Below are 15,642 nucleotides of genomic sequence, written 5' to 3'. Positions count from 1 at the left end.
AAATATTACCAGAAACGTGATCCAAAGAACCATCTAAATAATCAAATTCATAGCATTAAAAAATTCTTTCAACATATTTGAAGGAAAACTGTTCACATTGTTTACTCAATAATCCATTTATAAGTGAGAGTTGGCATGCATAGTTGCACAGAGACATCCAAAAAAATGCATTCAATAATTTGTTCAATAAATCTGAAAAAACTATGTGACCTTTTATGTGTGCAGTGACAGTAACTTTGTGACTGTATTTCATAATATCAAATGATACACATTAATATGTCTGTGCTTTAGGCCCATTAAAATGTTGCAATCAGGTAGTTTTGCATTGAGAAAATATTTAATATTAGTGCATCGTTGTAAATGCATTAAGTTCAGACGTTCACACAGAATGAGCTGTTTGATTGGGCATCTTTCGTGGATACAAAGGGGTTACGTCATTAAATCAGTTTAATAGTCTCTCTGTGAGAAGGCTGCTTGTGGAATGACTCATCTCCTCCAACCCACAGTGCTCTGGGGACATGCAGATGGTTTTAAAAAGACAAACACTGCAATTCTACAACGCAAAAGCCAGAAAGAAGATCATTATTTTGAATAATGTCTGCAGGTAATGCAACACATATGTGTACCTTGAGTGACTTGGGACAGTTTAAAATATTAATATGCAAGTTTTGGAAGTGTTTTTGTGAAATTCCTATATGTTGTAGAGTTTTTTAACTAATGTTATTTGCATGGACAAAATCAAAAGGGAAAACATTCATAAAGACAGTGAAACAACTCATTTGTGTGCACATCCTTATCTTGTGTGCACAAGATCATTTCCTTGGAGGAACACATTTCCATTTTGTATGACTAAGTTATGATTGCAAACCTAATATTGTAGGAACAAGTTATTTTGAGCTTATAATTATGCAATATGCACACACAAGATGCTCTGTTATATTGTAGAACTCTATTAGACTTCATGCAAATGTTGTCTCGTGTTGATTGTCGAATTATTTTGTGCACACATTTATTGATTTGAGAAAACGTATTAGCTTGTACACCTAATTTGTATGCACAAGAGTAATAGCATGCTCTTGAGTTGTTATTTTGTATTGCACACAAGATAATTATCTTTCAGGAACAAGTTTTTATCTTGTAGTACTAACATACTTTGTGGGAACAAGTTATCTTGTTCACATAATTACCTTTTGTTCACAAGATACTTATCTTGTGGGAACAACGTTATCTTGTAACCCTGTTATTACCCTATGGGACAGCAGTCTTCATTAATAATTCATTTGGTCCTCTGTTTTGTCACAACCCCTGCATGTTCGCTTTCTCCCACTTTCTTTCTTTGTTCTCCCTCCCTGGTCAATTCTGGTGCATTATGCCTCAGGTTAACGTACAACACTCATCACACACCAGTGATGGCAGGGTATATAAATACTGTATGTCGTGCCTCTGCGGAATAACTCGCAACCTCTATTTCTCCTCAGGTGTCACCACAAAAGAGCAACTTGGAAAAGAAAAGCATATCGCAATCCATCTATCCATATGACACACCTACATTACATTTAAACGTCTTATACTGAAGAGAACATCAGTATTCTAAATCCGAAATTAATCTTCAAATTAATGAAAACACTCTTTAATTTGCTGAGCAGCAGGAATTTATGCATGTGCAGAGAATTGTCAATTGCCACGGTGAGCCAAAACAAAGAGACCGTGGGCCAAATGTGGCCCGCCTGCCCCCAATTGGGTAGCCCTGTTTTAAAGTATTGAGCACAGAAACACTTTGGTTTAGAATCCATCTTTTTGTGATATATATATATATATATATATATATATATATATTTTTTTTTTTTATTTACATGAATGCAGTTAGCTGAATTGATGTACAAGATGAGCCCTTTAAAACCAAATAGTTCAGTCTGAGGGTTAATTCTTAAAAACAAGCTAAATTTCTCTATTCTTAATCTTTTTTTATGATAATGTCTGGTTCAGAAGACTTTTGTACAATTAGCACTTTAAATGTGGCTCATAACCTTTTCCAGCTTTCCCTTACCAAAAAGTAGTACATGCAAGTATGTTTCAAGTATACTTCCAGTTTACTTTTTATATACTTATCAGTACTATTTTTTGGTAAGGGTTAACATTTTTACATCCTTTGACTCTCAAACTCATCCAGCCTATTAGAACTTTTACAAAAGTATCAGTCACCATTTCTGAAAAGGAAAGAGGATTTCGACCAAGACGAATATAATCAGAACCGAAAATCTTATGCGGTTAAGCTGTTCAAACACAATTTCCCTAATTAGAAAAACCATTTCTGGTGAACAGACACAAGACATCAGTCCGTGTGATGAGCAAATATGAATCTGATCATTCATTTATCTTATTATAATCAACCCAAAGCTGGCATGTTTGCATTTTTTGACTTTCAAACATCTAAATTTAATTTCTTTTTCTTTCTTCTGCCCCAATCAGCTGTTAAATGTCTGTTCTGTGAGGGTTCTTCACACCAGCCAAACATTTTAAAATAGATCAGAAACACTGGAGAAGATCAGAATGACAAAATGTGCTGCTTCTTCTCTCTCCCGCCCCAAAAAAGCCTACTGTCAAGCACACAGCATGACTCAGTGAGAGTGGAAGAGTGACAGCATGAGGAATGAAAGAGGTACTTCAAATGAGAACCTTATTAGGACAGGAAGGAAGTGACGGAGGAGAGAAGGGGATGTTGGAAAAATGACAGGAAGGAAAGAGTGAGAAAAGAAAAATGGTAGAGCAGGAGGAAAGGGAAAGGAAAGAATGAAGGAAAGCAGTATGGAAGGTGTGGAAGAAAAGTAAAGAAGGAACAAAGGGAGTGAAAGAGTAAAGAAAAGGGAGGGTGGGAGGAAAGAAGACAGATAAGACTGAAGGTAGAGGAAAGAAAAAGGGAGGGATGGAGGAATTAAAATGGAAAATAAGGAAAAGGAACAAAAAGAAAGACCAAAGGAAGGACAGACAGAAGGTAAAAGGGAAATTACAGGGAAGGAAATGAGGGCTGATGAACAAAAGCTGACAAAAGGAGTAAAGAAAGACAGGACAAAGGAAAGGAAAACAAGATGATAAAAAGGGAGAAAGAAAATCAGTGAAAAGAATAAAAGGAGACAAAAGATAGAAGACAGAAAAGAAAACAAGAAAGGAATATAGATAGGATGAAGAGATGGAAACAAAGACTGAAGGTATGAAAGAAACAAAGAAAAGACCAGAGGAAGGGAATAAAGGAACGAAAAGCAAGATAGGAGGAAAAAGGAGAAAAGTGAGTTCAGGAGAGGTATGAAGTATGTGAAAAAATGAAGGGAAGACAAGTAAAAAGGAAGGCATTTTTTTTGCCAGCTTGCACTCGACCGAGACGGATGCACTTTTCTCTTCTCCCTCCCTCCTTATCTTTCCTGCTTCTGTGGCGTGTTGTCTGTGAGGCTGCAGCTTTGCTCTTCTGGAAACGACAAAAATGGATCTGTGCAATTGACACTATTTTTTCTACAAGACATTCGGGAGTGGAGGACCCGACCTGTCCTGCTGGGACGCATGTGATGGGATACGTGATGGACTCGTGGAGGAGATGGCAGGTCATGTGCCTTTACATGCTTTCTGTGGAGGACGTCGAAGATGTGTACATATTCGGCTTGGTGGTGACCGGCTTTCTGATGTGTGGTGCAGGCACTCTGCTGGTTTACCGGAAAATCAAGAAAGTGGAAGCAGCTTTGATTGGTCCTTCCAGGCTGCCCTATATGATTGATTCGATTGGGAAGGCAGTGGCTGCGCAGTCGGCGGGGGTTAACCGCGCGTTGGAAAACATCTCGAGCAAGATCGCAGCCCTGGAAACCCGCTATGACCGTCTGTGAAGACCACATTCTACATTCAGATGCATTGAGAGCCACTCTGTTCTCAGAACTGTGGAATCTTTCAGGCGTCTGCTAATCTGGCTATTCATTTGGCTTCCCCAAATACAGCTGCACTTCAAGGTCGCTGTGATAAAAACCTCCTCAGAAGATCAACACTTAAGCCTCGCTCCCTGGTCTTCCCCCCTCCCCTCAGCTTCTCCAGCTCTGACGTTAACTGTGTTAGAACTGTCCAGGACTGCTCAGACTGCGCAGGGCTGTTCCCCCCCCCCCTCCAGGATTGTCGGACAAGGCCGTCGACGGCGCCGAACAGGCTGCCTCCGGAGTGTTCTGATAAACTGGTCCTTTCAAATCTCGGTTGTCGTCCTGTGTCCTTGTTTTTGTCTCTGTGATTATTGTTTTTCTGTGCTGATGGGGATTTTTTTCCCTCATTGCCGCTGTGTAATGCAGCAGCTATGAGGGTTTTTTTCTTCTCCTTTTCCCTCGTGTTTTGCTTTTCAATATATGTTTATGTACCGGGCCGGCCTATGTGTGTTGTGTGTTGTGTGTGTGTCGTTTGTTATGGGTCGGTCTTGGTTTGCTCAGCCCTGCTGTTGACCAAGGCAGGGATGTACATCTGGAGCTGGTCCCCGGGCGCCTAATGGCGACTTCTGCTCCTACTGGCAATTAGGATGGGTTAAATGCAGTAGACACATTTCATTGTGCAGGGAACATGTTCTTCTGTGCATATGACAATAAAATTCTTTGAATCTTTGAATCTTGAATACAGAAAGAAATGACAAGGATGAAAGGAAAGAGGAGGAAAAGGGAAGAAAAGAAGGAAAGCTAGACAGAAAAAATTTTATAAACAATAGGATACAAGAATGCAAGGACAGGACAACACAAAGGAGAAAAGAAAGTGGTAAAAAGGAAAGAGAGGAAGATTTAAGGAAAGAAAGACATGAAGGAAATGGAAAAAGGAAAGAACCAATAAAGAAGGAGAAACGCTAAATAAACTTTGAAAAAAGAAATGAGGCGGCATGCTGAGCCAGCAGTCATAAATCCACTTTGCAGATATTAAATACACTCGGACATGATGACTTCACTTCCAGCACTTTGCCACTCAGCACGTACTTTATTACATCATCATCCTTTGAGAAGGACATGATGATGTCATCCCAAGGGTGCTGGAGGTCAACATGCAACTCTAAAACAGGCTTTTACTGTGGATGAAGTGACATCAATAAAACCATCTCAAGACTGACATGTCTTTTTTCCCCCATAAGTCCAAATTTTCTGTGTGCGCGCACCTGCAAGAATAAAGACTACAAAGTCACTTTTGTTCTCAGAACATCTTATCGTATTTTACAATAACATATACACAAGCTGTCTTTGTGCTCACAGTAAAGAGGACAAAACACTTACAGCCTACGGGAAACATGAGGCAGCCAAACACACCGATCCAACGCGCGACCGACTGGTTTTGTCGAACTGACCAAATACAACTTACACACACAAAACAGAACTACATAGAAAATAAACAAATCGACATCTTTAATATCAAATAAATCCATGTTTTTATGGGTTTTTGAGAGGTGCTTCATCCCATTATTATATGATGGACAAGGTTACTACTTATAGGAAAGAGAGCAAAGTGAAGAAGAATAAGTTGAAGAAGAAGAGTAGTGATATTTAGAACATTCCACCCTTGTCATGGTTTTGGTGACAGTTGTTGTTGCCATGTCTTGTGTTACCAGGTGATTTTCATTGGCAGTCTTTGGGATCATTTAAAGCTATCGGGTTGTCTTAGACATGCTCCGGCCTTCCTGCCAAGCCCCAATAACTTCAAACATTAATTGACTGAAGATGATGATGACGATGACTACGACATCATATCAAATGACCCTTCCTGACAAGCGTATCCCAGCCCTCCCTCACTGTCCCTAAAAGTCAAATGGCGAGTGTGCCATTAAGCCCCACTCCTTTGCCATTTCATCCTTCTTGCAGTCAGACCACATCGCGTTTGCTACACAACATCCACCAGCCATTCCTCCTCCTTTCTAATCCTCCGACATGGCATGCCACTTGGCGATTTGCCGACGTGGATGGTCACAGATCTCCCTCCAGTGCTCACCAGGGGTTCCCGCTGCTGATGTTCCCAGCACTAGGCGCCCAAGGACAGAGCTGGAGCTGCGCGAGTTCCCAGTTTCTGAGTCCAGCAGCAGAAGCTCCACACTGGTGTTCCTCAAGCCCTCATCGGAAGGGAGATCAAACACAATGAGATCATTGAACACTGGATTTGGGGTGCGCTTTTTCACATGGGTCTTCTTCTTGCACACACGTTTCTTTCCATGGTACAGGTTGACCTTAATGTATGGGTCTAGAAAAAACAAACAAACAAACAATAATAAGACCAGATGAAGAAAGCAAGTGGTTATAGAATAGCATACAAGTCCTGACTGTCTGCAGGTGCCACATGTGATTGTGTCCACCACTCTACGTAATTCTTTACATATTCTGGATGGCAAACAACCAGACTGACAAAAGATCCAGCCCCACCTTTTGAAATTTACCATCTATCTGCTGCAGGTAGGTAAAATGTGGGCATCCTCTTCACCTTCTACAGCTGATGGGATCTTCAGTAGTCAGACACCTGTATGATGGATCACACCCAGAGAATGGCACCACTTGTCCAAAATATCATGGTTGATCTTCCCTCATGAAGCACATGATACTCCTCATCTGAGACTCCCTAAGAACCTGGCCATTTGACAACCAGTCATTCCAGCGGTACCCAAAGATATCACTCGTATCTTGTATCAAACACATCTCGGCATCCCCTTAGATCACTAGTCAGCACCAAAGACAATGATCCAGTAAAACAAGAAGCACCAGAGCCCAAAAAAACTTGGATCTTTGTTCTCCTGCAAAGGTACTGACATCACAATGTCCAGCCATCTAATGATTCCATAAGTTCTTCCTATTGTATCTGCCAATCTTGAAGGCTGTGGACCCAGAGACATGAATGTCACTACTGACATCAGCAAATGTCTCTACAAGTTCAACACTTCACCGAATACAGATACACTTCTGAGTCTTTGGACTTTGGAGTCCAGAAAGTTAATGAAAGCCTGTATCGCAAACCCAGATACTCTGATTCCTCAGTTACCTTTTTTACTTCTCAGTTGGTGCAATTAAGGTATCCAAGGTATTACTAACATCATCTAAATTAGTGAAAGGCTTAGGAATCATAACACCCTTTTGTGTGGTTCACAACTTTTAATGCGTTTAATTTCAAGTGTTACTGTTTGGACTTCAATTGTTAACAAAGGTGCCTAATGTGACCACTCTAGAAACCCCGTGGTGATAGAAGCCAAGAAGGCACTGTTGACCATTCCAAAGGAGTTACAACAACCCTTGCGTCTTCACTCACATTGAAAAAATAAGCTAAAATAAGCTCAATATAGGCATGAGGCAGATAAGGGTCTATGACTCTTTCTGTGGGACACCAGTCCATTGCAAGATGCTTCTTCAAATAAGGCTGGTTCCCAATTTATATCTGGGTGGGTTGGAACTATGCAGATTTAGTGTCTTTTCCATGAACACAGATACATATCCAGACCAGACATTGAACCCAGAATGACATATTGGTAACCCGACTCCAATCACACTGATCTTCCTGGTCTATGACATTGCTATCTTTGGGATGTCATATGAGAGGTTCTGTCAAGGAAACAGTTGAGTGCGTATTAACCTGTCGGCCCGTTGTTGTCCGATTTTGGCAAGTGGCGCGCCTTAAGGACGACCACGGTCAGGGTATTGGTGGCGGACTGGTAACACAGCGACAGCAGGAGCTCGCCGTGGCCAGACGGCTTCTGTGAAGAGATGATGAAGAGATTAGCGGTTGAGAGATTTTTACCCCTTCATTTTATTTTGTCATCATCTGAAGCAATTGCTACATGTCATGTTTCAAACATGTCAAACCAGCAAAGAATTCCCTGGAGCGTTTGTTTCCTGTCTTGTTTTGAGGAATGCCACACCCCCAGCTTTGTCAATGATTATTCCTAAAGAGAGGCAGCACTGAGATTTAAACAGCAGTCTGCACAACTAAAATCACGTCTGCTTCGTGGTACAGGTACGATAGATGTCTCACTGTGGAAAGCTTTCTTCCTCTGTGTGTTTGGCGTCTCCGTCTTACCAATGCACACACATCCATGTCTGCATCCACACAGCACAATTTGACACCGTCACAGCTGTGATCGCACTTAACAGGATCTTGCGCTTCTTCTCATGGTTTCCATGGCAACTGCAAGTAGCATGTGAGCTGTGCAAATGTGTCATTTTAGCAGACCTCTGGGGACATTTGCATGAAGATCAGAGCGGTTATTGTGAAGAGGTGAAGCTCGTGCACAGGAAATAACCCAGTGATGCATGAGGACTTCTCCATCACAAAATCCAGAAATGACCCAACATACGGCTTCAAAACCAGTTTCAGAGATCACAGGCCTCTCTGCAGCTGAAGCTTATGTTTTCACTGGGGCTCAGAATGAGAGTAAAAAAAGAAGTAATCTTCGAGAGACACGGTGCTTCTGTAGATTACAGAAACACAGGAGGCTTTATGGCTTCAAAAGAATCACAGAGTCACGATTCTCTCACTGGCATTGTGAAGCACATCTGAGAAGATACCGGAGATCACATTTCTCCCGCGAGCTGAGAAATGTGCAAGAACATAAAGTATCTGCTCCCACAATGAATGTGCAGCCTTTCCATTTTAACCTACAATTACACCCACCTGCAAACACACACACGCACATTTTCCTTGATCTCAACCATAGATCCACAGTGATGTCACAATCAGATACAACATGAAAAAAAATGCAGCCTGGTTATAAATATTGTCATATAATTAAGCATAACGCCAGCCATTCTTGAGTTAATTAGAAAGTCTAATTATTCTACTTATGAAATCCTACATGAGATTTAATAGCCAGATATGAAACAATTCATTATCTTGTTGAGAACTGAGGTGTATCTAGGAGGGGGGACTTCAGTTTCAAACCTCTCCCACTGCTTTTTTTGAAACATTAAACCAAACGTACCAGTTGCTTCATAAAATGATTCACGATATTCAAGTGGTCTCATGAAACACCAATGATTCAGTGTTTCAAGAGATGCAAAATGCTGAATGACACAAATGCTTCAGACAATGACTCATTGGTTGAAAACATACAAAACTGGAAATTAAAAACTTTTTGCAAATGATTGAAGTGAAAAACTTCAAATCAAATGTTTGTTTGGAAATAACACTATGAAACAGTTGCTTAAAAAAACACAATTCACACAATAACACAAAAGCTCAAAACACAAAATAAAGCAATTATTAAAAATACTTTGAAAAACTCAAAACACTAAATAAAAATCATTTTTGGAGCAATTACTTTGCAACAAAAGTCACTTTATTAAATGTTCAAAACACTAAATTCTATAATGCTTCTTAAAATGTTGCAATATTTTGAAGCACTTGAATTACAAAATGCTCAAAACACACTCATGTTTAGCATTGATCATTTTTTAATTCCTACCATGGATTTGCAAAACATATAAACTGCATTTTCATTAAAAACATAATTTATCAATTGTAGACGTTGCCATTTTGAAAGCATTATAACAGATTACAGAGTGGTAGAAAATTGATGGATTTGCATTTAGATGAGATTGAGAATACAACCTGGTTTAAATGCCAGCATGTCTTAATTAGAAAATGTTTTCTTTTTTTGATAATGTGACTAATGACTAATGAATGACTTCAGATTCAGTTTGGTGCATTGGTCTAAACTGAGATTAATGGAGTGAGTGTGTGAGTGAGGCACTGTTCCTTGGTTTGCAACAATTCTGTCATTTTAATTATTATTATTTTTATTCTGATTATTTTGGTCAGTTTTATGTGTGAGTGCAATTGTTTGAAACAAATGACAATGTTTGCAAACTGATCTTTTGAAATTGATAGCCAGTGATAAAGTTCCCAATCTTACCTTCACATCCCTCTTGATGATTTCTCGGCTCATCAGAACACGACCCTCTGATAAGTCGATGCCGGACAAGGGGACGAGTGTCTCGCCAATGACCTCATCACGGGAGAATCTATCGAAGCTCAGCACCATAAAGTGAAGAGCCATTTCTGACACTCGGGACAGCGGGATCCCGTAGAAGCTGAATGTCTCATCAAAGGCAGGATCTAAAGTCTTCCTCAGGACTCTGGTCTTCACCCGATGCTTTTTCTCTGGCAAGAGGATCAGCTTGATATAAGGGTCGGAGGTCAGCGACTGGTCATCAGTTGGGGTCAGGCCATGGGCTTCCTGGATCAAACGTCAAGCAATCATCAAAATGTACGAATGCTTTTTAAACTCACTCATAAAAATCAAGTACAAACATCATCTCGGAACAAAAACTTTACCTTAATATGGACAATAAATGCCTTTCTCTCAGACTGGTACTCCAGAGAGAAATGGAGGGTCCCAAGCCCACCATCCCTCTCCTGTCCCCGGGACTGATCCACAGCTGAAGTTGGGGCCTGGCTTGAAACAGTGCGAGTTGGGGATGGGACATCATGGCGGTCCATCACACCAGGTTGTGTGAAGCCTGCATGTGGTGACGGAAGCTCCAGATCTGGTGAGCTTCGTACCTTCTGCTGGTGGTGGTGAAATGGTTTAGTGGTGAAGTTACCATTGAGATCCCTTTTCTCCAAGTCCAGATGCAGAGGCTGTCTGGAACCATTTGTACTGGACACCAGTTTGCCAGCTCCGTTAGGCATCAGTGGTGAAGTGGTGTGGCAGTTTCCATTCACGTCAGTCTTAGCGGTGTCGCCAGTTGTCGTGGAGGCAGGAGAAGCAAACTTCTTCTTCCCACTGAGACTCTCTGGGTAGATGTCAACCCCCTTGAGCATGTGCACAAACTTGTAGGGAGGGGTCTTCTGGGATTTAGTGTTTTTACGTTGGCAACAGATCCAAGCAAAAGCTGATACAGTGAACACAAGACCGAACACACTCATCACAGCAACTCCCACGGGCACAGTCACTGTGGATAAGGACAGAAAAAATAACTTTTGCTGCAAAACTGTATAGAATTGCTTACGTCAAAAGTGCATCATACTGCAAAAATATGTATTTTCCATTCGTTTGTGTGATAGTCTTACTGACATAAGCACGGGAAGAAAACATCTGTTCAACTCTGATAAGCAACATCGTCATGACTGTGCTCATATTGCATGGCTGTATCAACAGCAAACAGCTTCTCTAAGCCCGAGCTTTTGAATATTTGATGGCAATTTTATCAAAGTGCAACTGCAGATCCAGGAAAATATTGTCAAGTTGCAACAACACAGCCGAGGCAGCAGCTCAGTTGGAAACAAATGTTTTTGTCCATGTCGCATGATATGATATAGTAAGTTACGGAGCATCACAATTACGTAAATGTCAGGCCAGTGATAATACAAACACAATTAAAATCATAAGGAACATGGGTAACCCCCCCCACCCCCCATCAAGACCCTCCCAGCTAGAGACTATCGGCACTCATGTAATACTGTAAAACAGATTCTTTTCAGTTTTATGATACTTACCAAGTAAACACGATTTTCCACAAAGCATCTTATGCCTTATTATCCCGTTTTTTCCTTTTAGCCCCACTGTGACCTTGCTATTCCATTGTATTCTTCAACATCTCATTACTTCATGATCTCATCTCTTACCATCCCATTGTTACCTTACTATCCCATGGTACCTGCTACTATATCACTGTGACTATCCCCCTGCAGTACTGTCCCACTGTACCCATTGTAATACTGCAATTTTACCATACAAATGTACTTCTTATTATCTTACTATCCCACTGTATCCAATATCACTTGTACAATCCCCCTGTTCTGACAGGACCATTATTACCAAAATATCCCATATACCTCTTACAATTTCACTGTACGCCTTAAATCCCACTGTTACCTTACTATCCCACTTTACCCCTCACAATATAATAGATTCCTTACAATCCCACTGTACCCCTTACAAAACCACAATTGTCTTACTATCTCCACATCCCTTAAAATTAAACTCTCACTACCCTGTACCTGTAAAATACCATTATTATCTTCCTAATCCACTGTACCCTTACAATTCCAGTGATTCCTTAAGATCCCACTGTACCCCTTAAAAGGTAAATGGACTGTATTTATATAGCGCTTTTCCATCTGCATCAGACGCTCAAATCGCTTTACAATGATGCCTCACATTCACACAGGGGAGGGGGAGGTGATGATGATGGTCTAGTGGTTAAGGTGTTGGGCTTGAGTCCAGAAGATCATGGGTTCAAATCCCCGCCTGACTGGAAAATCACTAGGGGCCCTTGGGCAAGTCCTTTAATCCCCTATTGCTCCCGGTGTGTAGTGAGTGCCTTGTATGGCAGCACCCTGACATCGGGGTGAATGTGAGGCATTATTGTAAAGTGCTTTGAGCGTCTGATACAGATGGAAAAGCGCTATATAAATGCAGTCCATTTACCATTCACACAGACACAGTCACACACCGATGTCAGATTGCTGCCATGCAAGGCGCTCACTACACACCAGGAGCAACTAGATGATAAAGGACCTTGCCCAACGGCCCTTAGTGATTTTGCAGTCTGGCCAGATCTTGAACCGAGCACATCCTCTGGTATGAAGCCCAACGCTTAACCACTCGACTATCACCTCCCCTCCCCTCCTTACAGTTCCAGGATTACACAGTCTGCCTTATGGCCCATGACACAGTTTACTATGCCATTACTCTTTCATCAACAATATGTCCATTGACATTCACTATAAATTATGCTCATGTCCCACTGGACAACATTTCGATTTAAATCTCCAAGCTGGTGAAATCTACATTTTGAAGGAGCTATAAACCTGGAATGAATTTAAGGTCAAACATTGTGCTATATGTCCTTCTCCATGGACAAGAAACATCATCCACATTGTCCCAGGCCACCTAACTGCAAAATGGGCACCAATGTTGTCTGGGGAAATAAAATGAGATGGACTGGCGCCCCACCCAATAGGCACCTCTGCTTCACACTATGATATCCGACTTGTTGGGCTTCAGGGCCACTTAGAATTATTTCTACTGAGGACAAAAGGGACTGCCACATTTTATTTTTGTATTGATGCCAGCAAATGGATTTGCCTTTTCAAAATTCAGAACATTAAGTGTGATAGTGGCACATTATGCGGCTCTTATTCTTCATGGTTTTCTCTCCTATAGAGCAACTAACATCATTATGTGGACTTAATGCAGCAATATTTGCTCTTCAATGCTTCACCTTTTTGTTGCTTTGTGGCGATGCACTGTGACTCGACAGCAATCAGGGAGCGATTTCTCATCCAGCCACAGTTAATGGGTCTATTAGAATGGCATAAATGCAGACAGTTTCGTGCAGTTAAGAAGGACAGCTCAACGGAAAAGCACTCCGATTATCACCCACACAAAGCGGGGTGGGGTTACTCCCTCATCAAACACTATGCCCACAATTTTTTACATCTAGTCAAGTCAAACATATCTTCCTTAGTTAAAATACAAATGCAGCAACATTGTTCAACATGTTCTGACATTATGCTGGATTAATGTGATTTTTAAAATAACAGCATACTAATTTTGCCTTTATTTTCCAATATCGTCTCTATGATGAGCAGATCATTATGTACTGGATTTAACAGTCAAATATAAGTAACAGAATTCCCATATCTGAGCACTGGTCCTCACAACTTGCCATTCTCAAAATATTTTATCTTCCATCCTTCTTTAAGTTCACCGTGGTGTGCCTATTTGAATTTTCCATCACAGCACTTGTGTCCTGGATCAGTTGGATTTCTATGCAACAACATATGGATGTGTCAATGGGAGGGCGGTGAGAAAACGGAACCAAGAGAGACAGAGACAAAAAGAGCTTTTTTGTTTCACAATATTAAAGTTTGACTCACCGAGCTGCGCCCCTTCCACCGACACAGGAGCCATGATTGCTGTCCAAGGTGCTGAAATATCTCCTTTCTCCTCACTTGCAAAGATAAACCCGCTCTCCTGATGATGAAACTCAACAATCCCCCACAATATCACTGAGTATTTTAAATCGTATACAATGCTTTTATCCCCTCCTTCAGCAATTCAAAAGCTGTCTCATTATCTCAGAGGAAAGGATGTTCTGTTCTCTTGACTGCGCTATAAGAGAATCTGTCTGTTTGCGTCTCGGATGCGGCAACACCCTGTTTCTTCTCTGCCTCACACACGCTCACACACACCTCCCTCTCCCTCTCCCCCTCCCTTCCAGTAAGGCTGAGATCATCACTGCTGACGCAGTCGTGACGGAGGCTGCCTGTGAAGTCAGGCCCTGAGTGAACCAGCACAACAGGGCTGCCAATTCCTCTGATAGATTGCTCGTGAGAAATATTGAGTATCTGGCTGGCTCTGTGTGCGCGCGCAGACAATTAATGCACTTCTGTGTCATTGTGCATTCAAAAAGTAACTTTAATAAGGATATATGGAAACATACTTATTTTACATGTTAAGTCTGCACGTATGCCCTGCTCAATGGTGGGCACAGCTAACCAAAAAGTTAGCTTTGATAACCATTAATCCGGTAACTGAAAAGTTATCTTTAATGATGCTAAACCGATAAACTGCTAAAAAATTAATCTTTATTACAGATAACCAATAACTGATAACTTTTTGTATTGATTCGGACGCGGCCACATCAGATTACAATGTCGGCTTCTGATAAACCAGTTTCATTTTCACTTTTCGCTGCTGGGTAAATTCAAAGATCACAAACACATAAGAATGCATGAAAAATTAAGGAATAAAAAAAACAAAAAAAACAAACACTGTCATGTTTGAAAATCAGTAAAACAGAGTATTAGCAGTCACAGTTTATCTCAGTATTAGATAGACCATCATTTCCGAACTAAAAAGCTGCTGCTTATTTCCACACACTTTGAACCCTGCGGCTTAAACAAGCAAAATACATTCATTAATGCATTGATTGGCAGAGTAAAATACATGTAGTAAATATAAATTCTTACCTGTTGGTTTCAGTGGGATTCATCTGAATAAATAATCCACATAAAGTGTCCTTTTTTTAATCTAAAACAGTGTCTGTAAGTGAAGAAAAGTCCCTCTGTACACACAGCTGCACCGTAAGAGCTCCTCTCCCGCATTGAGTCTTGGTGATTAAATTACAGCCACAAAGAAATAAAATAATGTTAAAATTAGTCTGTTTTGTTTTTGTGTTGAACGGACTCACTCACTGTAACATCCAAAGTGAACCTGAATTGCACTATCCACAATGCGTCGATTGGCCAATCACGTTTTGCGATTAATGATGACGTCATCAGTAAGCGACAGGCAGCCAGTCTGCAACAAACAACAGACAGACTAAAATGTTTGATTTTAGGGTTTACATATGTTTTTGATTGTTAAACTTTGCTCACTTTACCAGCAAAATAAATAAATAAATAAAATTATCGGACTGAAAGTTATCAGAACTCAATTTATTGGAAGATAATTGGTCCGATGATGGCTTTAAAACTTATCTAAAGCTAATCCGCGAGCAAAAACATGAGCTTTGATATTTATCTGTTCTCGGATTAATTGAACTGTGCCCACCACTGGCCCTGCTGCCATGTGTCACATCATCCACAACACCACGCAACCACCCAGGCAGACAACAGATCCATCCCCATTGCTGGAAAGTGACCATCTCTCTGCTGCAGCCAGGT

At 40.9% G+C, this 15,642-nt stretch overlaps 1 protein-coding gene across 1 annotated transcript; it reads right to left on the bottom strand.

The window, feature by feature from the left end:
- Positions 1-5,562: 5,562 nt before the first annotated feature.
- Positions 5,563-13,992, bottom strand: syt4 (synaptotagmin IV). The gene is made up of 5 exons (XM_034164476.1): positions 13,852-13,992; positions 10,300-10,919; positions 9,878-10,201; positions 7,600-7,720; positions 5,563-6,225 (listed from the first exon to the last, which is right to left on the bottom strand). The coding sequence occupies exons 1-5, from the start codon at positions 13,883-13,885 to the stop codon at positions 5,906-5,908; spliced, it is 1,419 nt and encodes a 472-aa protein (XP_034020367.1). The 5' UTR covers positions 13,886-13,992; the 3' UTR covers positions 5,563-5,905.
- Positions 13,993-15,642: the final 1,650 nt, after the last annotated feature.

Source organism: Thalassophryne amazonica, chromosome 23, assembly GCF_902500255.1.
Source record: "Thalassophryne amazonica chromosome 23, fThaAma1.1, whole genome shotgun sequence".
Classification (NCBI taxonomy): domain Eukaryota; kingdom Metazoa; phylum Chordata; class Actinopteri; order Batrachoidiformes; family Batrachoididae; genus Thalassophryne; species Thalassophryne amazonica.
Note: the sequence above shows the minus strand (reverse complement) of the source record. Positions and strands in the feature narration are given on the sequence as shown.

Bases quoted from the DNA above. Each gene is read 5' to 3' on its own strand.
- syt4 (XM_034164476.1), bottom strand. From the start codon at position 13,885: ATGGCTCCTGTGTCGGTGGAAGGGGCGCAGCTCG. The intron at 10,920-13,851 runs GTGAGTCAAACT...CCTTATCCACAG, and splicing joins GGTGGAAGGGGCGCAGCTCG to TGACTGTGCCCGTGGGAGTT. The intron at 6,226-7,599 runs GTTAATACGCAC...TGTTTTTTCTAG, and splicing joins GGACAACAACGGGCCGACAG to ACCCATACATTAAGGTCAAC.